At 43.9% G+C, this 21,272-nt stretch overlaps 3 protein-coding genes and 1 pseudogene across 3 annotated transcripts in view; 1 reads left to right on the forward strand and 3 right to left on the reverse strand.

Moving 5' to 3' along the window:
• The window catches only part of SIAE (sialic acid acetylesterase), a 74,001-nt gene extending 68,656 nt beyond the window's left edge, over positions 1-5,345 (forward strand). The window contains exon 11 of the transcript XR_013333294.1: positions 5,327-5,345. The gene's annotated coding sequence lies outside the window, so the exon portion shown is untranslated. The remainder of the gene's footprint in view (positions 1-5,326) is intronic.
• TBRG1 (transforming growth factor beta regulator 1) lies at positions 437-11,179 on the reverse strand. Its single transcript, XM_077756635.1, has 9 exons — positions 10,833-11,179; positions 9,094-9,164; positions 8,205-8,437; positions 7,486-7,622; positions 7,045-7,191; positions 2,431-2,528; positions 2,068-2,178; positions 1,564-1,706; positions 437-775 (listed from the first exon to the last, which is right to left on the reverse strand). Exons 1-9 carry the CDS (start codon positions 10,977-10,979, stop codon positions 630-632), a joined length of 1,233 nt encoding a protein of 410 aa, XP_077612761.1. The 5' UTR covers positions 10,980-11,179; the 3' UTR covers positions 437-629.
• A 740-nt stretch (positions 11,180-11,919) lies between these two features.
• LOC144225325 (synaptonemal complex protein 3 pseudogene) lies at positions 11,920-12,716 on the reverse strand (annotated as a pseudogene).
• Positions 12,717-16,632: 3,916 nt separating this feature from the next.
• PANX3 (pannexin 3) overlaps positions 16,633-21,272 on the reverse strand; it is a 6,436-nt gene continuing 1,796 nt past the window's right edge. The window contains exons 3-4 of the mRNA XM_077756487.1: positions 18,753-18,967; positions 16,633-17,272 (exon numbers count right to left, since the gene is read on the reverse strand). Of these exons, the coding sequence (XP_077612613.1) occupies positions 16,633-17,272; positions 18,753-18,967 (855 nt within the window). The remainder of the gene's footprint in view (positions 17,273-18,752; positions 18,968-21,272) is intronic.

Consider the following 21,272-nt stretch of genomic DNA (forward strand, 5'->3'; position numbering starts at 1 on the left):
CCCCCCTGCCACCCCCCCCCCCCGCCCCTGGCATGTTGTATCTGTGTCATCATGTGGATTCAAGGTATTCGGCTACAAGCACATTCTCGGGTAAGGAATGGCAAAGAGCCAGGAGAAGAGGTTACAGAGGACTTTTTGGTTCCCTTGAAAGATGTGAAGTGTGAAGAAAAAGGTGAACAGCATGCCCTGGGCCAGCCTCTCTGGCCTGGGGAGAAGCAGACTGGACTGTGATCGCCCGCACGCGGAAAAGCAGCAGCTGCTGGGCCCTCATTCCCGGAGTGAGGATCAGAATCCTGGCGGAAGGCTGGGACTCTTCGAAGTCTGCAGCCTGCTCTCATTCTGGCTTTCAGAACACAGGTTTCCTCTACCACCTTGGGCAGAGCTAAGCAAAAAAGCCAAAACAAACAAACAAAAAAACCACCTGATTACAACAAGATGAAAATAAGCAGATTTGTAAAGAGAAATTTATTGCTAAAAATAAAGCAGCTGAAGTTTTTTCCAGGGAACACCGTCACCACAGGAACCTCCATAACAAAATGTGTCTCTCCTTCGCTCCTGAACTGCTGCCTTCCTCCATATTCTGAGTTTTGCTTTAAGTTAAATGACGTAGTATCTGACCCCTTTCCTGATCAATCAGAAGACTGAGTTGGGCTGCACGGTGACAGAGACTTCAGGTGCTGCAGGTGAGTGTCTACCAGGGATTCGTGCGTCAGGAACACGGGTTGGTAAGAAGACACAAAGGCCGTGGGCTGAAGCTCTGGAAGGTCCAAGGATCCTGGGGAAGAAAATTCCTTCAGTTCCACTGCTGCCCAGGAATCTCAGGGGACCGATCCGACCCCTGAATGTCCTTTCAGTACCTAACACGCTTGCTCCTGTCAGCTAATTTTGCCCTTGCTTGGTAAGACAGGACAGAAATTTACTTTTTTTTTTTTTTTTTTACAAATAGTTTATTGTCATGTTGGTTTCCATATAACACCCAGTGCTCATCCCCACAAGTGCCCTCCTCCATGCAGAAATTTACTTTTACCATGGAGAAAACTGTGGCCAAAATGGATGAAGTAATTTGTCTAGGGTTATATAGTATATAGACCAAAAAAAATGAGAATTTTAATTCTATGAGTTCCAGTCCAGAGCTCTCCCTATATGACCCAATGCCAGATCCCGTGACCGTCCCCCCTTCTCCCCCCCCCGGTTTGTGGGAGGGAACCCACCCAGCACAGGTGGGACCAAGGCAGCAGTTGCTCCCCTTAACATGAAATTCTTGTCCTGAGCAGTAAACCTTCCCCTGCAGTGCCACTTGGGTCTGTCTCCGGTGGGAAAACAAGAATGCCTGGTTTCTCTGCGGCCTCCCCCCACTCCCCCTGCCGACCCCGTGACCCCTGCAAGTGCTCCTGGAGAGCCCTGCAGGGTGGCCCGCCCTCGCACTTGGGGCCCTCAGTGGTCAGGGCAGCGAAGTTTCTAACACTTCCTGCCCGGCTACTTGATATACTCCGCTACCCATGAGGAGCACACAGCAGCCTAAAAACAGACAATTTTCAAATCAGGAAGGGAAAATTAGGCTACCTTGCAGAATGGGATCAGTATGATCTTCATCAAAGGCCTGTCTCTGAAAGGCTTCAAAGCTTATACTTGCACTATCCTCTGCCAGTCCTTGGGGTGGCTGCCCGTCTCCAGGTTTCCATATATCAAACTTCACCCACTGGTAACTGCAGGAGCAAAGGGCATCATTATCAAGAGTTGTCGTTAGCCACCATAACCCAATCTTCCTTCCACAGAGATCAGGTATGTTTTTTCCGTAGATCTTTCCCGTATGTACCTAAGAATCACGTTAACGAAAACACTAAGAGAAGATAGGCAGCTCTAGTGACATGTTATTCTGCAGGATTTCCCAACCCTTCTGCTGTCCTGACACACACAGAAAATGCTAGTTCTAGTACAGCGGGGTACTGGCTTCTGCCTCTCATCCGGAGGGCTAGGAGGACTAATAGAGAGGCACACCGGCTAAGGAGCAAGCCTGCTTTGAACACAGAAGAACTCAGCATGACAATGAGCAAAGCAGTAACTTACTTGATGCATTTTCGAGCTCCTGGACAACTCTGAATCAGGTTGTGAATGGTTGGGTGAGAAAACCCAAAAAAGTCAGCTCCGGCTGGAAGCAGGCTGGGCATGAATTTCCCCCTAAAGAGGAGAGGGAGGACGATAGTTTAAAAGTTTAGAGGGAGATGAGAATGGCTTTAGGAATGGAATGTGGGGATGAATGCCAAGAACAAACTTTCTCGACTTGGATACTGTGGAGAAATCCAAAGGATTTCTGGTAAGAAATCTAAAGGATGCAGGATAGTTTTCTATAAGGGCTCTCCAGTAAAAGCAAGGAAAAGTCTCAGTGTAGCACAAGCAACCTATTTAGACCATCTTCAAGCTTCAACTTACATAGTAACACTTATGGTCTTGAGCAGTTCTGCATGACAGGCATCTGCAGAAGAGGTGACAATGGCATTCTGGGGGTCATCTTCGGGAACAATTTCAAACTGAGAAAGATAAAGGAGTTATGAGATCAACTTTGAAGGAGAAAGTGGTAGAGAGAAAAATCACACTACTTCTATAACTAATTTTTACTCTAGCACTTGAGCTGATGTATAGGATACTAGAAGGTGAGTCCAATTTCCTAGAGGGCTATTAAAAATTCAAACAAATCCAAGAAAACACAGAAAGTCTTTTAACCATTTCAGTTCTAAACACCTTGTATGACTGCTCTCAAGTCCACACTTAATTTGTTACATGCCTTTCCTATCCACTTACTTACATCTGTCGGTACGAATACAAATGGTACTTTAAAAATACATGAGATCAAATAAGATCATGTAATTTTATGTTTACTTTGTGCTATCTAGGAGGAATAAGGCCATTCTGACTCCAAGCCCCATTTATTTTTTGAATTGCAAAATACCTTGACTATAAATATATATAAAAATAATCCTTAACTCAAAATTCTACTGAGGAATTTTTGCCAAGAAAGTATTTTTGTAACAAATACTATTGAGCCAACTTAATTCCTTGACCAGTTTTCTGTAAGTTCAATGAATTTTTGCATAGAAAATATTTAGCCAATTAAGTTCCCTTACTAGTGTTCTTTTTATAAAGTTCAGTTAAACAGTATCCATTTTCTCAAAGAGGACCTAAAGATGGCCAACAGACACATAAAAAGATGCTCAGCATCACTCATCATCAGGGAAATACAAATCAAAACCACACTGAGCTACTACCTCACACCTGTCACAATGGCTACATTTAACAACACAGGCAACAACAGATGCTGGTGAGGATGTGGAGAAAGGGGACCCCTCTTACACTGCTGGTGGGAATGCAAACTGGTGCAGCCGCTCTGGAAAATAGTATGGAGGTTCCTCAAAAAGTTCAAAATAGAACTATCCTACAGACCCAGTAATTGCACTACTAAGTATTTACCTAAAGGATACAAAAATACTGATTTGCAGAGGCACATGCACCCCGATGCTTACAGCAGCGCTATCAACAACAGCCAAATCTTAGAAAGAGCCAAATGTTGCCCACTGACTGATGAATGGATAAAGAAGATGTGGTATATACACACAGTGGAATACGACTCAGCCATCAAAAGAATGAAATCTTGCCATTTGCAACAGGGAGCTACAGTCTATTTTGCTAAGCGGAAATAAGTCAGAGAAAGACAAACACCATGTAATTTCACTACTGTGTGGAATTTAAGAAACAAAACAGATGAACGTACAGGAAAGAAGAAGAAAGAGGCAAACCATAAGAAGACTCTTAAGTCTAGAGAACTGGGGGTTGCTAGAGGGGACTTTGGTGGGGGATGGGTTAAATAGAAGACAGATATTTAGGAGGGCACTTGTGATGAGCACCGGGTGTTATATATGCACATGATGAATCACTGAATTCTCCTGAAACCAATACCGCACTGTTAACCAACTAGAATTTAAATAAAAACTTAAAAACAAAAAAACAAAACAGTATCCAGGTTTTCCAATGTTTACTAAAATTATCCCAAACAGGATCCATTTATTTTCTGTATATTTTCAAAGGATAATGTGCATTATTAATCAGTTTTTAGAATCCAAAATATACTTTTCTGAGTATGGTTTCTCCTGCTGTTAGTTTTCTTCTGCAGTTATTATTTCAAGTTTACTGTGTCAAATTTTAGAACTTTTAAAATTTTGTGAATAATAATCTTGTGGTAGTTTTAATCAGTGGTTTTGTTACTTTGACTAATGACATATGTTACCAATTTAAGATACTGACAGTTTATATTTATTTATTTCTCAGCTAATTTATGGAAAAAACTGTGAGCCATTATCTTCAAATATTCCAGGACTGCTCTCTTTTTGGTACTGGTCATGTCAATTCCAATCTTTTTTTTTAATGTTTGTTTATTTAATTTGAAAGAAAGACAGCAAGCAGGAGAGGGGCAGACAGAGGGGAAAGAGGGAAGACAGAGAGAATCCCAAGGCGGCTCACTATCAGCACAGAGCCTGATGCGGGGCTCAATCTCAGAAACCAGAAGATCATGACCTGAGGTGAAACCAAAAGCCTGACGCTTAACTGACTGAGCTACCCAGGTGCCCCCAATTCCAATCTTTTATACTGTGTGCAAACTATCCTATTTTGCACAAAGAGCAATTAAAAGGCCAAAATCTCATTTTTTGGTCTTGGAGAGCTTTCCCTGTTAATATGTATAACTGTACTTCTTTCTTTTAACTGCTATATAATATTTCATAAAGTGGATAAATCTTAATTTTTAATCATTCTCCTACTGATGGGCATTTCAGCTATTTCTAATTTCTTGCCATTACAAACAATGCCATAATGTAGATTTTGATACGTAACTCTTTTGTTCACATTTGCACACTTCTCTAGGAAATAACTTCAACACCTAGCAGTGTATGGTCAAAGGATACACATACTAAACTTGCTGATATTGCCAAGTTGTCTTCCAAAAGACTGCAAGTTTTCACTCACGCTAATGCTTGTTTTGCCTACACCCTGGCCAACACTCAATATTCTCTCTCTGCTGTCTGCCTATGAGCAAAATCGTTTTATCTGCATTTCTCTAATTGCTAATGAGGTCCATTCTTACCAACCATCTGCACTGTTTCAACAGATACCTGTTGTACCTGACTGCTTTTTATATTTGACCAGAGGAACACTTTATGTGGATACTAATCCACTGTTATATGCTTTGTTCCTATTTTTTGCTTGAGTTTTAACTTGGATTATGGTGTCTTCTGTCATTTGTCAATTTTTTAATAGTCAAATCTGTTCTCTTTTACAGCTTCCACATTTCATGCCTTGCTCAAGAAAAGCTTTCACCTCACTCTCAGATTATAAAAATATTCTTCTATATTTTAAGATATAAAACATTCTATAAAGCTAAAGAAACTAAAATTCCTATTAGCATTTATAGACAAAGAGATGAAAAAGAATTGTCTGAAACACACTCCAGTATATGTACTTTTAGTATACACTACAGATACCCCTTGATTTTAGTTGGAAAAAAATTAAGGCTCACAATATACCTGAAAAATAATGTCCAGAAATCAGCTAAAAAATGAAGCAAAACAAAACACCTAAAACCCCTACAAACTCTTCTTTTCAAAAATATTTTAGCAGTTTGTCTTCAAGGAATTAAGAACCAGCTTGTCAATATCCATGATAATTCTATTAGAATTTTTATTAGATCTGCATTGAAGTTATAAATTTGTTATAAATATGGTATATTGCTATAATGGGAGTCTGTTACAGTACATTACTAAAAAAAATTTTTTTTTGTTTATTTTGGGAAGAGAGAGTGTGAGCGGAGGAGGGGCAGAGAGAGAGGGAGACACAGAATCCGAAGCAGGATCCAGGCTCCGAGCTAGCTGTCATCACAGAGCACAATGTGGGGCTTGAACCCATGAACCTTCAGATCATGACCTAAGCTGAAGTCGGATGTTTAACTGACTGAGCCACCCAGGTGCCCCCTGTTACAGTACTTTCTAAACAGAACTCCTGCATGGCCAAGTCATCTGAATACTCAGAGCACTCTCATCAGGACAGAAGCGATGCAGGATTACCCACATGCAGCAGGCAGGCTCTCAGCTTCTGCTCAAAGGTTCCTTTCCCTGTCTCTACTTCCTTCCGCCCAACTTTCTAGTGATCTGTAACACCAGCGAAGGCTGCAACTTTGAAAATGGTTTATTTTTCCCAATGGTCAGAGGTGATGGTTGGGGAAAACGAACTCCCTTGCATCACAGCAGTGAGAAGGATGAACAAAAGTATTTAATAAGACTAAGTTTTGGGGCACCCGGGTGGCTCAGTTGGTTGGGCATCCAACATTGGCTCAGGTCATGATCTCACAGTCTGTGAGTTTAAGCCCCGCTTTGGGCTCTGTGTTGACAGCTCAGAGCCTGGAGCCTGTTTCAGATTCTGTGTCTCCCTCTCTCTCTGCCCCTTTCCCACTCACACTGTCTCTCTGTCTCAAAAGTAAAGAAACGTAAGAAAAAACTGTTTTAAAAGACTAAGGTTCACGTCTCCCAGGTCTCCCAGGTCCTTAAGAGTGTGTGCGACCAGAAACACCAACGTGGTTTCTCTGCTACCTCCATTTTAGCCCTACTTGAAATGGCAGAATATCAAATTAATCTTTCTTGTATACAGGCCTGCGCTATACAATTAAGCATGCTTGCTCAGCCTGCCAGTCACCATAGCAACGGTACAAGCAGCAGGGTTCAAAGGAAAGGGCGTCAGTAGGAGAGTCGGACAGACATAGATTAAAATCCCAGCTCAATCGCTTATTAGCAAAGGTTTGCTTGGGACCAATCGCTTTTCTGCATCTTGGAGATACCCAGATGGTTATTATACAGGATGTACTGGGAGTGTCAAAATGGGTAGTGGCTGTCATAAAGAAGGTTCTAAAAGAAAAAAAAAAAAAAAAAAAAAAAAAAAAAAAAAAAAAAAGAAAAAAGAAAAGAAGAAGAAATAAAAGAATACAGTAGCTAATAATAGAGTGGGTACCTGAGGCTGCATCCCACCATCCTTGATCTGACAGGTATACAGACACTTCTGGTCTGGGCACCTCATGCTGGCGTACATCCGAGTACTGCAGTAGCCCACAGGGTAGATGACACTCTCATCATGGAAGCCAGGTCGGTCGGTGATGATCTATAAAAAAGATTCCCCCAATCTGCGACTGAGGTCACTGGAGAATCCCGAAGTCCAGTGCACCGTGGTGGCCTTTCAAATCACTTTGGGGCTGCAGAGAGTGACTCAAATCACAGAGAGAAAGCGTGTCGGCTGCACAGTGGACAAAACTGACCTGGTTTCCTAGGGACTGGAGACTTTCTGGGGTTGGTGTGGATCGGCAAGGGGCTGCTGCTGATGGGAACAGGGAGGGCAGGCTCAACCCCATTCCCATATTTCTGATTCTCCTCTCTCTGTATCGCTGGTCTCACTCACCTCCCCCAGGCTATATACTGTTAGACCCCCCAGTCCGATGGGGAACACAGGCCGTCCTGAGGGATCCAGGGCAATGGGCTGAACCAGCTTGCGAGCACCTCCCTCCATTTTCTTTTTCTTGGATGTTTTCTTCAGAACTGAAACGCAAATCTGGGGTCACCCACTTTAAGCCCCTCTCAATGCTGAGGGGAAGGGGAAAAATTTACACATGAATGCTAAGAGCAGTAAGCTGATCCTGTTCTGTACACTCACTGAATGGGCACATGGGACTTTTCCCCAAAGCCCGGAGTACCTTTCTAACCCACCCACCTGGCAATGGCTAATTTCAGTATCAGCGCTGAGGACCTAAGAGCCTTGCAGTTTTGAAGGCTTCTTCATTTATCAGATCAGAAATTTCCCATGCCATCCATGTGCTCAAAAGGCCACCTAGCCCATTTCCCTGCCTCCAGGAAAGACTGAACTGAAGGCAACACAGAGAGCCGGGGGTGTGGGAGAAGGGGAGGCCTTAGCCTGCTCCCTTCCACTGAACCAGGTCTGACTAGAATTCCTCCACCCAGAGTGGCTCTACTACACCTGCTTTCCAAGGGCTATTAGGGCTGCTAAGGGACCAGATGAGGGTTTAAGCATATCTGTGGCCGTGTGTGTCTACCAGTTAGTACTGGGTCTTTGTCATTAGTTGTGGAGCCACTGGGGCAACTGATATCATCTCCCCAAGGTACCTTCCAGTTTGTTGTTCTCTTTGCCTTTTTCTTTTTTCTCCTTCTTGGATTTCTTCCCAAATGGTTCCTCAGCCCCAGTGCTGGGCACAGACATGGACCCAACTCCCTGGACGGTCCCCACAGAGTTGGCCACACTGTAAGTCAGGGGCACACTAGAGCTGTGGGAAGGAGCTGCAGCCTGTACCTCCGCTTCGGTTAGAGCCTGAAGCTGGAGGAGCTTCTTTAGCAAATACCTGAGGTTGGGAAGGAGAAGGAGCATAGGTATGGGTATGAACTTCTCTTTTATCTCACTTCAGTATTACTTCAGTACTGGAAAAGCCAGAATTATATACAGATTATTACACTCATAAAAATAAGGTTCTTCTTGGACCCAGGTGAATAAGAGGCTCCAGGGGACACTGCCTCGAGAAGCCAAAGATCAGGGCTGTAGTTTATCTCTCTTGCATCCGGAGGGCTCCTCTACCTTGATGTTGAGAGGTATCATGCTTCCGAAGGGCACGTACCACGATCTGATCTGCTCATGTATGAGTTATATACTCCCACTGTGCTTTGCACAGAATAGTGCATACTGAATAAATATCTGTGGAATGAGAGGTAGTTTCTTTTATCCCTTGACTTTTGTAACTGGGTAGTTACAAGAAGATAGCTTATCAGATGTGGCAAGAGGGCCGTGTCAGAAAGGTGAATAGAGGCACTGTCTCATCACCATGATCTAACACGACTCGGGTAAGTGGGAACCAATACCAGAGGCTGTGAGTTTCTCTGTACTTGACCAGAGCCAATGGGCTGTGTAATGCATAAAAATCCCATTGGGGAAAAATCTACTGACCAGTAATACCCTATCAACCACTGAAAATGGGATTCTGAACACAACATGAAGGCAGCTCACCGTCTTTCTTCTTTTGCTTTAAGAAATTTTTCCTCCAGACGAGCAATTTCATCACAAATAGCAGCATTTTCCTTTAAGAAAAGTGTTTTGGTTATAATCACATTAAGAGAACAGAAGATCAAAGTATTATGCTGGGAAGAGAAGCTATATTTCAAACCAAGAAGTCTGTGTTGCTGGGTGAGAAGAACAAGTTAGTCTAATTTGAAGACCAACTATTAAGAAAACCTACAGGTAAAGGTAGAGTCAAATTCCATTATGGGCAGGGTCATTACATAATTTATTGAAACTGGGGCACATCAGAGTGAAAAAGGGGTGCTTTTGACTATTATTCCGGTACAGTATGGTAGACTGGGGTTGCCCTAAGCAAACCAAGATGTATGATCACGATACTAAGGGTTAGACCTTGGCAGAGAAACGCGCATACTGCTTAAATCCATATAGGCTTAAATTTAATCCTTACAAATATGAGAAATGTCCGTTCCCAAGTGCCTTGATTCTTGTGGAGCTAACAACTCCAAGCTTTGCTAACTCAAAGCAACCGTACAGTATGAACCTTAAAAGGACAGCTGGACAGAATAAAATCAACTCTGGTATGCAAAATTCTTAAACTTCACAATCTCCTTATATGCATCCAAGTATCATCTATGACCTTCTGACTCAACCTATTTCCCAAGCATCAGTTGTAAAGGAAATGTTCTCATCTGGATATTCCACAAATGAGACCTCAAACTTTGAATGTTCAAAGCAATATCCCTTTTCTTCACAAAGCCTACTTCATGTACCTGACAGAATCAATGTCCTAATAACATAGACTTCAGGTAGCTCTGACATGTAGAGGATACAAGAAAATGAACAATTAAGTATCAAGTCCTCTTAATTCTACTTTTTTCATTTCCCTCCAGTGCACACAGCCAGTGCTAAATAAATGCTTTTGGAATGAATGTTCTAATTTCCAAACCTTTCCTTGTGCTACCAAAAAAGCAGGGATATGTTCAAAAGTGTGGTAGAAAGAAGAGGTAAGGTGGTGATTCAGACATGGAAGCCCATTTGAGGACTCCATTCCCTATTCCCCAGCACTGAGGCAAGCTTGAGCAAGCCAGCATGCTAGAACACAAAGTTGTGGCTGGCTGGCCAGTTCACTTAGTCAATAAACTCAGTACCTCCAGAATAAAATAACAGAAGAAACACCTGAGATACTCAAGAGGTTAGAAGGGTGTTGGTGGAGAATTACTGAAAGCTTCGTGAGCCTGTTGAGGGAAGAGGTCAGTTATGCGTATTTGGGGTGCTTGAGAAATAGGCTGTGGAGTGGAAGTATTAAAGGCAGTAGGACCAGGAATCAGGGCGGGCACACAGCGCCCTTGTACGTCATCTCTTGGGGTCTCGGTGATGCCATTTTTAAAAACAGTGCCTTGCTCTAGGGTTCTCTTGAGAATAAAACGTCTTTCCAAGAGTTTCGTGGTAAGAAGGATGACAAACTGGCACATGTTCTAGATGTCAAGCACTTTACTTTCCTCAAAATAAATCTTCACGACTCGGAAAGGTGGTTGGCTCTCTTCGGAAAACAGAAGAGTGGAGAAATTAGCTAATGTGCCCAAGGGCACAAGGTTAACGAGAAGTAACGTGTACCGCAAAAGCTAACACTACGGATTCGGCTACTCTCGGAGGGGGACGGTGTGGGGAAAGATTTCGCGCATTAGGAGTGTCGAGGCGGAGAAGGGCCGAGCGACACTCAGACTCACAAACACGGTGGCTTTGGCCGCTTTGCGCAGCCGCAGGTACTTGAGCCGGTACTTCTCGTTCTGGCTCTTCTTCGGGAGCTTTTTCATCCTGGCCTTGGTGGACTGCAGCGGGGCCCGCGGCGAGGCCGGGCCTCCCAGCAGGCTCATGGTCCGGCCCCGCTACGGGGCCTCCAGGGAGCGGCCGACATCGGCTCCCAGGCCGAAAAGCGCCAGCTTCGTCTCTTCTGGGCTTCCGGAGGCCGGCTTCAAGGAATCTACTCCTCTAGAACTTTCCCAACGCGGACGGCTGGACCAGAAGTCCGGCAACAGACATCTGGCCGCCGGGCCTCCCAGCACTTCCGCGTCTGCGTCGGAAGTAAGCCCCCCGGAAGTTACGTAACGGCGCCGGCTGCGTGTAACTTCCGGAGCCGTCAGCCTGGGGCGGTTTGTGCCCGGCCGATCTGCGGTTTGGAGCAGGGAGGCGTGGGTGCAGGCGGCGAAGATCACCCTCGGTACCTCGCCGCTGGGTGCTTAGCTGAGGAATGTTACTGTGCAGCTGACATCTAAAAGCCCCTAAATCTTCGCGGCACGAATCTCACACACGCTCCCCCCAGCCCACTGCGTTTCAACTCGTTTTCCACACGGTCCCAACGTAGGTCTTCCCAAATTGTGGGACGCACTTGAACGCCTGTGTTGGCACTGCGGCTTTCCAGTATTCAGCTCGCTTATAGATTTCCCCAGAGCCTATGAGGCCGAGATTTTACTAGGATCTGATCTGGGACAACACTGGTGAATAGAAAAAAGGCTTCTGCCTCCTCAAGTTAGACTCTAGAAAGAAAGACAAGAGTTTTTATAACAAACTAGCACTAAGTAGGCACTCAGTAAATGTTTCCCTGATGAAACAAAAAGTGTGTTTCTGGACCTATACTTATATTTATTTAGCGCTAACTCTGTTTTTTTTTTTTGAAATTAAATCATTTTTATTGCTAGAAGTTAATTGACAAGTGTTAAAGAGAAAAATTCACAATTACTATTAAAGAACTGAAGGCTTGGTATATATAATTTAAGAATTGCTACTACTCACATAACTGTCCAGCTTTAGGTGAAGGTTAACAGAAAGGGGTTCTTACACTGAAACTAAAGATTAACACGATGTATTATTTTAAATTAAAATATTTAAACCACTGTGAAGAATTACATGCCTCTTAGCTAATGTTATAATTGTATCATATTATTTAGGTTCAAGTTCTTCCTTCAAAGAGTCATCAGAATAACATGGATTGAAGAGACTTTCGAACACTTGCCATCTCTTGCTGCTGCTTTATGAACTGCTCATATAACTGTCTGATTGTTTTCAGTCTCTGGCTCTGAACAATTCTAGATTGTTGAAAAACCTTTTGTTGCTGTCGAAACAGGTTAGCTAGTTTTTCTTCTTGTTCCTCAGCTTTCTGCACATCTAAATCCCACTGATGAAACAAAGCCAGAAATTGCTGAGAATACTCTTGGTTAAGCTTCTGCCTTTGCTCTTGTTGGGTTTTCCAAACATATTCAATTTTCTGGTTACTAGTTTTGAGAGAAGCCTTGGTATACATTTCCAGTCTTTTTCTCTTGGCAAGAAGAGCCTTGTTAATGTCAGCTCCAAATCTTTCCAGCATATTTTGTATTTCACCCCCCACATCTTCAAATATTCCTGCAGAAGTCCTTTTCTTCCCATGCTTATCAATTACTGGAGTCTTCCCTTCGGTGACATCCTCCTCTGAACCACTCATATCTTTTTTATCTTCTTTCTCAAAGTCATAGGCTCTTATGATCTGATCTTCCACTGATGTCTTCCCAGATTTCCCTCTATGCTTTCTTCCAGACGGCACCATATTTAGATGTTTCCTCCGGTATCTGCTTGGCTGTCGACGCTCCTCTGAAGCAACTCCTATTTAGCGATAACTTTGTAACCAAGGCCTATCTAAATCATCAAATAATTGGAGGTAGGCAATTTATAGGGGGCAGTATTGGTAAAAGCTCAGGTCTGGAAGATAAAAGGCTTGTTTTTTGTTTGTTTGTTTGTTTTTTCTTTTAAGTTTATTTTTGAGTGGCAGAGAGAGGACAGAGAATCTCAAGCAGACTCACCACTGTCAGCAGGGAGCTGGCAGTGGGGCTCGCACTCATGAACCATGAGATCATAGCCTGAGCCAAAGTCAGAAGAGTTGAATGCTCAAAAGGCTTGTTGTATTTTTATTCCAGCAATGTCAGCAACTAGGTGAATAAGCCTCTGCCTCACAGGTTTTTCTGTTTAAAACTGAATATACAATTTAGAATAAGGGAGGCTAGTGAGGGTTCTAAACTGTAAGGTACTTTACTGGTGTAAAATGTAATTACCATTATACAGTCAAAATGTTGACTTCTGGAGTTGTATATGGAAATTGAAGAAAATATGTACATAGTTAAAACAAATTCAGTGAATAGAGAAAACTGTTAAGCTAATGTGTGTAAGTAACTTACAATCAGAGTTCAAACAAAGGTATCGAATTGATGACCCAGGTATTTCATTTCTGATTACTGTACAAAATGGTTTCAACACAGAAGTCTTATGAAAGTTCTTTTATATCCTTCTATATTGAAAGCTGCCCTTGTTGCACGTGGCTGAGTTTTAACAGGGCACCTCCTTAGGATGCCAGTGTGCTTTCACAGACGTACTCCAGGCAGCCATAATAGATTCATTTTTGGAAACTGCCAGGAATATTTTCTGCCCACAAAATATCCACTATCAAATATCCACAATCATGCCTTTGCTAGTGTAGATTGGATCTTGGAACCTGAGAAAAGATAAGTGAGTGACAGGAAGAGATTGTCTTTTTTTTTTTTTTTTAACTGCGAATAGGTGCTCAGTTGGTTAAGTGTCTGACTTGGGCTTAGGTCCTGATCTCACGGTTTGTGGGTTCAAGCCCCACATCCGGCTCTGTGTTGACAGCTCAAAGCCTGGAGCCTGCTTTGGATTCTGTCTTCCTCTCTCTATGCCCCTCCCTCGCTTATGCTCTCTCTCACTCTCTCTCAAAAATAAATATTAAAAAATTAAAAAAAAAACAACAACCCCGTTTGCCAACTGCATGATATATTTGCTGTCCATCTGTATTTTGTCTTTGCAGGCTTTGTGATTTGACTTTATTTTTATTATTCCTCTTCATCTACAGGTTTCGTACCTGGTGGGAGGGTGTGTTCATTGCTTTCATTTTCAAGCTGCTTTAGCCAATGAATTTCAGTGGAATTTGCATTACAATATTATTTTTTCTTCAGTAGAAAAGTTGCCTAACAATTTATAAAACATTTTGTGCAAGTTTTAGAAATTTAGAAAATATAGGGGCGCCTGAGTGGCTCAGTCGGTTGAGTGTCTGACTTCAGCTCAGGTCATGATCTCACAGTTTGTAGGTTCGAGCCCTGCATCAGGCTCTGTGCTGACAACTAGCTCAGAGCCTGGAGCCTGTCTTCAGTTTCTATATCTCCCTCTCTCTCTCACCCTCCCCTGTTCATGCTGTCTCTACCTCTCTCTCAAAAAGAAATAAAACATTTAAAAAATTTTTAAAAAAGAAATTTACAAACTATAGTACAAAGAAGATTTTTAAAAATCCACAGTGTTGCCACATAAGGTGAACCGCTTTTTTTTTTAAATTTTTTAAATGTTTTTTTTTTATTTCTAGGTGAGAGAGAGAGAGAGAGACAGCGTGAGCAGGGGAGGGTCAGAGGGAGAGGGAGTCACAGACTCTGAAACAGGCTCCAGGCTCTGAGCTGGCAGTCAGCACAGAGCCCGACGCGGGGCTCGAACTCACGAACCGTGAGATCATGACCTAAGCAAAAGTCGGATGCTTAACCGACTAAGCCACCCAGGCGCCCCAAGGTGAACCACTTTTAACATGTTAGTCTGTGTTTAATACCTTTATGCATTTTCATGTATGTTAATGTTTCCTTTTTGTTCACTGACTATTATTATAATCATTTTGTGGTGTTATGATTTCTTTATAAGCATAATTAAAACTTTTTTTTATTAATGTTTATTCTTTTTGGAGAGACAGAGCATGAACATAAGCATAATTTTAAATGAATGCTTACTGTTCCAGTTATGGCATAATAATTTTACATGATTACTTCCATGTTTGGCTTTTCAGTCAGCAATTGCTGTGAAGTGCATCTCTGTGCACAAAGCTTTTCTTAATGTTTATTTATTTTTGAGAGAGAGAGAGGTACAGAGTGTGAGCAGGGGAGGGGCAGAAAGAGAGAGGGAGACACAGAATCTGAAGCAAGCTCCAGCCTCCGAACTATCGGCATGGAGCCTGATGTGGGGCTTGAACTCACGAACTGCGAGATCCTGACCTGAGCTGAAGTCGGACACTCAACTGACTGAGCCACCCAGGCGCCCCACAAAGCATTTTTAATACAAGATTATTTAAGGCCTGGGTCTGTGTGCTCCAAACAATGTAACGTTTTCGAGCAAAATTCAGTCACTTACTTATTCAGATGAATATTTGTTTAGTGACCACTATGATACAACCTTTAGGAAACTTATTTAAGAGGAAAAGGCAAAGGAGTGGGCAATATTCATACAGTGTAAGAATTTTTATCTCAGAGGTAGGTACTGAATGATATGGCAGCACACAGGGAACAGGGGAGGTGCTAGGGAAGCTGTCTTGCAGGAAATATGTCTGGGCAGACTTGGAAGGAGAGCAGGTGGTCAGCCAGTGGAGAACAGAGTAGGGCATCCTGGGCGGTGAGTCAGCATATTTGAAGGCTCAGCATCATGAGAAGCATGGGAGCAATGTAATTTTTCTGCTTACCTATATGAAGAAGGGTCCAAATGGCCTATACAAAAATTCTCTGAAGAGATATGCAGCTCTAAAAAGAAATATCAAATGAGAGACAGCATGGTATTGTGGCCTCTGAAGTCAGATCAAGGTGGCAGGCATAGGAATGGAAGTTAGAAGCTAAGATGGGGCAATAGAGGAGAGAGAGAAAGGGCCCAGCAGCACTTTACTGTCTTTCCCATTTAGGTCTAATGGTGACTATTCAGCGATTGGCTGTGAGTGGCGGAGGTGTGGCATCCTCGGGAGTATTAGAAGCACACCTGGGGCCCTCAAGAATTGTGAAGAAGCCCATGATCCCAGTGCTTGGTGAAGTGGTCCCTGGTTTAGATGATGAAAAACGCCCGTAGCTCCACCCCTACCTGATGCATGGCCCTGGCCTTGTTCTATTTTGTCCTAACCCCCCAGGGCAGGTAATAAATTCCTGCCTAGATTATCTTCTAGCACACTCTGCAGGCCATGCCGGGCCTGGGCAAGATCAATGACTTTCACAAAGCAAGGTGGCAAGTTCCTAGGATTTCAGGCCACACCACAGGGTTTCCAGGATTTCACATTTTTATTCACTTAGCAGATTGCCCTTTTGCTCTTTAGGTTGAGCTGAGTGTGCATTCCAGAAGGGCCAGGGTGTACATATACTGAAAAGAGCCTGCTTCCATAAATAGCTTTTAGCATCTTCTTTCCTTGTAGAATGTCTAGACTTCAGTTTAGTTTTAGGGGTTTTCCCCCCCATCCTCACAGAATGCTCTAGATCTAATTTTTTAGTTCTTTGACTCTTCAGCTCCAACTTTCAGATTTGTTTTCATGTGTTGATTTTATCTTCTCACCTTTAGGAAAACATGATACAGGATGTATGATTCAGCTGAATCCACACTTAGCATTTCTAAAGCGGGTATTTTTGTACCTTGGTGTGTGAGGCTTGTGAAGAAGGAGAGAGATTTTTTACTTTCCATAAATGTTCTTGCTCCATGGTTTCTTAACTATGGGTTTTCATCACACACCCGGTGGGTGAGATGTTTAGGTTTTGTGGGTTCTAAGCCAGCCAATAATGTCATGAAATCGACCACTGTGTCAATGTTGTGCTTCTGGGTGGTCGTGTCCTTCAAAACACATAAGACACTCAACCAGCTGAAAGAGATGAGTTCAGAGATGTTAGCGCGGAGGAAAAGAAGGATCACATTGAGATCATTGATGGGGCATCCCAGCATCTTTCTGCTGAGGAGATCGAAAGCTGGCAGCATCTCATAGACGGATAGGAGTCGCTTGTCCCACCGACAAAGTCGTGTGAGGTTGTATATTATCACTGGAACCAGCAGGGTGTATATGGTTAAGCTGGAGAGGCTAACAATTTGCAAAATGGACAGAGAGGTCAGCCTGCATGTGATCAGAGGGGGAACGTGGGTCTCATCACTTAGCAGGCCTGTCTTGACAGAACAGCTGAACTCCTCTTGGAAGAAGACATCCAGGTGGAAGTGGCCCAGGTACAGGTAGATGGCTGAGGTGAAGAGGAGCAAGAGGGAGTTCCTCAGGAGGTAGGTAGCCACCAGGGAGTGTGAGCGCTGCTTACATTCCAGGTACCGCTCTAGCAAGGGGAATTCAAAGTATCGTTCTTTCCGAGCCCTGGGCCGGGGAAGAAAGGAGGCAGGTTTAGGAGAGGCCATTTAGAACCATATCTGAGAGAGCCACGTGGGGAAGTAGTGGAATCTGTGGAGGCCACGTGGCATTGTTGGCTCCCATGAAAATCTGCCTTCCCTGAGCATAACCACTCCTCTCCCTAAAGAGCTGTGTGAGTATATCTTAGTTTTCCAACTGATGAGTGCAATGTGGTCAGCCTGGTGAATGATCAGTGAATAGCAAATGGTCACATTGGATTTCTGCCCAGGAAAGCAGACTAAACCTGTAAGTTGAAATGAGATCCTTAGGAAACAATAAATGTATTAAATTAGCACTGGACACAGGAGTCTAAATAACCACATTCTGGTGCTTGGTCTGTATACTCTGCATGCGATTTTTAGGCCAACCCATCCATTTATAAAAACAAATAGGCTAACAAGTATTTGTTGAGAGCTGTGGTGTTCAGGCACATGTAAGCCAGTCTCTGGTCTGAAGGCGCTTACAGTCTGGCTTGTGGGGAAGGGGCAGAGAAACTATGCAAATAGGAAATAAAAATAATGCTTGATTTGTTGCTAAAGTGATGGACACAAACTGTGGTCTTGTACAAGTTAGGAGAGAGGTAACAGCAGGGGCTGCAGTGTTCAGAAACCTTTATGGAGCATATTGCCTTGGAGCTGGCCTTCGAGCCGTGGGTGGAGTTCAGAAAGACAGACAGGAGAGGAACTTTTTTCAGAGGATAGAGAGTGTGCACACACACGAGACAGAATATGGTTTCAGATCTCAGCTCGGTGCTCCTGTTGGTGGAGCCTACCTTGGCTGCCCTATTTAAAATGGCACCATTCTACAGTCTTCTGGCTTTCCTGACCCGCTTACCTGGCTTTGCGTCCCCCATCCCCCATACTACTTACGTTCTGCCATATGATTTGCTATGTGTTGTGTTTATTTGTTGTCTGTTTCCCCTCTGTAGAGTGTGAGTCCCTATATGGGTAGGTAAACTTTTGTCCCCTCCCCACCCCTGCCTCCAACACACACAAGGCACACTGATGGGTCTGGAGCACTGGGAGCAGTGCCTGGGCCACAGCAAATGAGGCATGAATGGTTCTTTGGGCAAAGAGGAGGAGACTGCCTGGGTAAAATGAGAAGTTTCTGTCACTTGGTGGTCAAGGGTGTGAAAAAGTAGAGGGCCTCAGGAAAATACTTGGAGAATTTGTTGTTCCCTACAGGCCTGAGGGGAGGTTCTGAGCAGGAGAATGGTATATGAAAGCGGTACATTAGAGAGATTAACCCCTTTGTGACACAGGATGTTCATCTGTGAACTAAGGAAGAGTCCTTTCTGTCCCCCTTGTACAGAAATGATGGAAAGTTAGTGAGATGATGTGTTCAACACTTTGAGAAGGATGGTACAGACAATAGTTTGACGATGACCCTGTGTGACATGCTAATGCTCAATGGAGGCCTTCAGAAGTGGGTGAGAGAGATAACTCACTTCTCCAGCTCATCCCAGAAAACATGGGGGTCTGAGCTCTTCTGCCGGATCTTCAACATGTGCTGCACCAGGCGGATGGAGCGATTGTAGGATTTGTCCAGCTCGCTGATGATGAAGAGCAGATCCGAGCTGAGGGCCGGTGCGGCTGCGTACTGCCACAGCAGAACAGGCAGGTACATGGCCACAGCCAAGGCCAGCAGGGAGTAGGGCAGGGCCTGTGGGGCGAGAGTGAGCTGAGGAGGGAGGCCTTGTAGAGAGAGCTCTCAGTGAGGGGGTCTCATTCCCTGCTTCCTGCCTCAGGAAGGGAAGGCGGTGCGGGGAATGAGCTACCACAGGCCCAGGACGGAAGGCTGTCTACTGACCTGGCCGAATATGGTGACACCCAGAGGAGAAGGGATGGATGGTGGATCTCCATTGTTCCCCAACTCCACTCCTCAGATCTGGGGTCTGTGTAGGTGTGTAGGACCCCAGGGAGGACAGGGGAGGGAGAGGGATATAAGGAGGGAAAGAGGGAGAGCAAAGGTGGGGGAGAGAGAGACAGAGAGAGAGAACCACGAGAGCTCCTCTGTTGCCCATGCATGTTAGCCTGGGTCGCTAAGCAGAGATCATGGTCATGGCCTCACATCCTAGAGAAGAGTGTCTTCATTCTTGATCTTCCATCTCTCTTTCTTTGACTGCTCCAAGTTCTTATCACCAGACACCCAGAGTCCATTAGCTTTCAAAGTCCAGCCAGGGGCCCCAACATTGCTGACTTTGGCTTAGACCCTCCAGAGAGATCAAATCTCACAGCCTCCATGCTGCCTTCCCTGATTCCTTTCGTGTGCAGTAGTGTCTTCATCTCTGCATTCTTGGCCATGCCAAACGACACCACCAGGCACTATCTTGAAATGCTTGGGGACTATTTCTGTTCTGTATGTATACAAGTTGACGTTGACAAATGTATGAGTCATGTGTCCTCAACTACACAATTTACCACCTGAGATAAGGGACTTTTCCTTATATTTCTTTATCACACTTACCACAGCAACAGGGGCTGGGCTGCTATTTTACCCACAATAAAAACTCAATTTATTAAAAGGCTTTTTGAAGCTACATTTGTGCAAGGTGCTTAACATGCATTATTTCATTTGCTCTTCACAAAGATGCTATCAGGTAGCATGTGGGTCTGTTTTTTCAGCATTCCTGTTTGTGGCCCACCTGTATCCCCATTTTATTTATTTTATTTATTCCTTTTATTTTAGAGGAGAGTTTGAAGAAAAGGAGGGAGGATGCATATTTGGTTGCAGCTAGGTGGAAGAAAGCGCACGCGCGTGTGTGTGTGTTTCTGAACTAAACATGAGGCCATGTTAGGGAAACTATATTCATCCATGAGAAAAATTAGAACCTTTTCATTCCTGGTCTAAGAAATGGCATTTCTTGAAAATAAGCATCACCCCCAGAGATTCTGTTTCAGCAGGTTCGGAGTAGAGCTAGCGAATCTGGGCTTAAAGAGCTCTCAGGCAATCTTGGTGGTCAGACAGTTTGACTCTTCTGACATTTGAATGCCGTTTGCAATGTCTTGACCTTGTCACCATCTGGATCCTGCGTGAACACTTCCATTGCCAGAGACCCCATGAACTCTTTCCATTAAGTCTGTGGTTTTGTCTGGGTCCCAGACCTGGGTGGCCTTTTGAGCGTAAATTGTCATCACTTAAAAATGACACGAGTGACTTCCAATTCAACGTTGTGAATTGGATATACACGTGACTTCTGCTCCCTCACGAAGCCCCGCTAGAATGACAAGAAAGGGATAAAAAAGACATAATTCTCCCTGGATGAGGAAAACGGGAGACAAGAGCAATAAAATGTTGCAAACTGGAATGCAGCTGTCTTCCAGNAAGCAAGCTGTTTTTGTACCACAGACCCAGAAAGACTCAGGAGTTGCAGATGTGAGGTACATCTGAAAATGGGGGTACAGCTGGGGCTGAAAACAGGATTATTGAAAAATAGACCCACAGATCTTCCCTATAAAATGATGCACTTGTCAAGTGACTGCCCTTTCCATCCACCCAATCTTCCTGTGGTTTACTCTTTGGAAACATAAAACCAAAGAGTTTCTGCACTTGGGTCCGTTGAGGGCAGGGGCACAGCCCTGAGAACCACGTTAGCTGAATGAATACTGAGTGCTGAGACCCACAGTGGATTTCCTAGCGGGTTAGTAACTGAGTTTAATACCAACTGCCACCCTGCCTCACTCTGCGCAAATTAAGGATCCAGTGATTCTTTTTGGGACTCAGTCCAAGAGAAAGGATTACAGATACCGATATCTGAGGTTTTCCCAAAGAAATGGCCTGAAGGGTTCACTGTAAGCAGAAGGCTGCTGGTCAACCAGCCTCACCCCGAGGCACAAAGCTTCCAGTCAGATAAAAGTGGGCAACCAAAGATCACCAGGCATTTGAAGAAACATGAGAATCAATGACAAAAAAAAAAAAAAAAAAAAAAAAAAAAAAGGGGGGGGGGGGGAAAAGAGGAAGGGGAAGA

This window comes from Crocuta crocuta, unplaced genomic scaffold (assembly GCF_008692635.1).
Source record: "Crocuta crocuta isolate KB4526 unplaced genomic scaffold, BGI_CrCroc_1.0 scaffold172, whole genome shotgun sequence".
Classification (NCBI taxonomy): Eukaryota; Metazoa; Chordata; class Mammalia; order Carnivora; family Hyaenidae; genus Crocuta; species Crocuta crocuta.

What these genes read in the sequence shown, in the direction of transcription:
- TBRG1 (XM_077756635.1), bottom strand. Translation starts at nt 10,979, where the DNA reads ATGAGCCTGCTGGGAGGCCCGGCCTCGCCGCGGGCCCCGCTGCAGTCC. An exon ending in AAAGCAAAAGAAGAAAGACG is followed by an intron (nt 8,438 to 9,093) that starts GTGAGCTGCCTT and finishes TCCCAACCTCAG; the next exon opens with GTATTTGCTAAAGAAGCTCC. An exon ending in CAGTATATAGCCTGGGGGAG is followed by an intron (nt 7,192 to 7,485) that starts GTGAGTGAGACC and finishes TCTTTTTTATAG; the next exon opens with ATCATCACCGACCGACCTGG.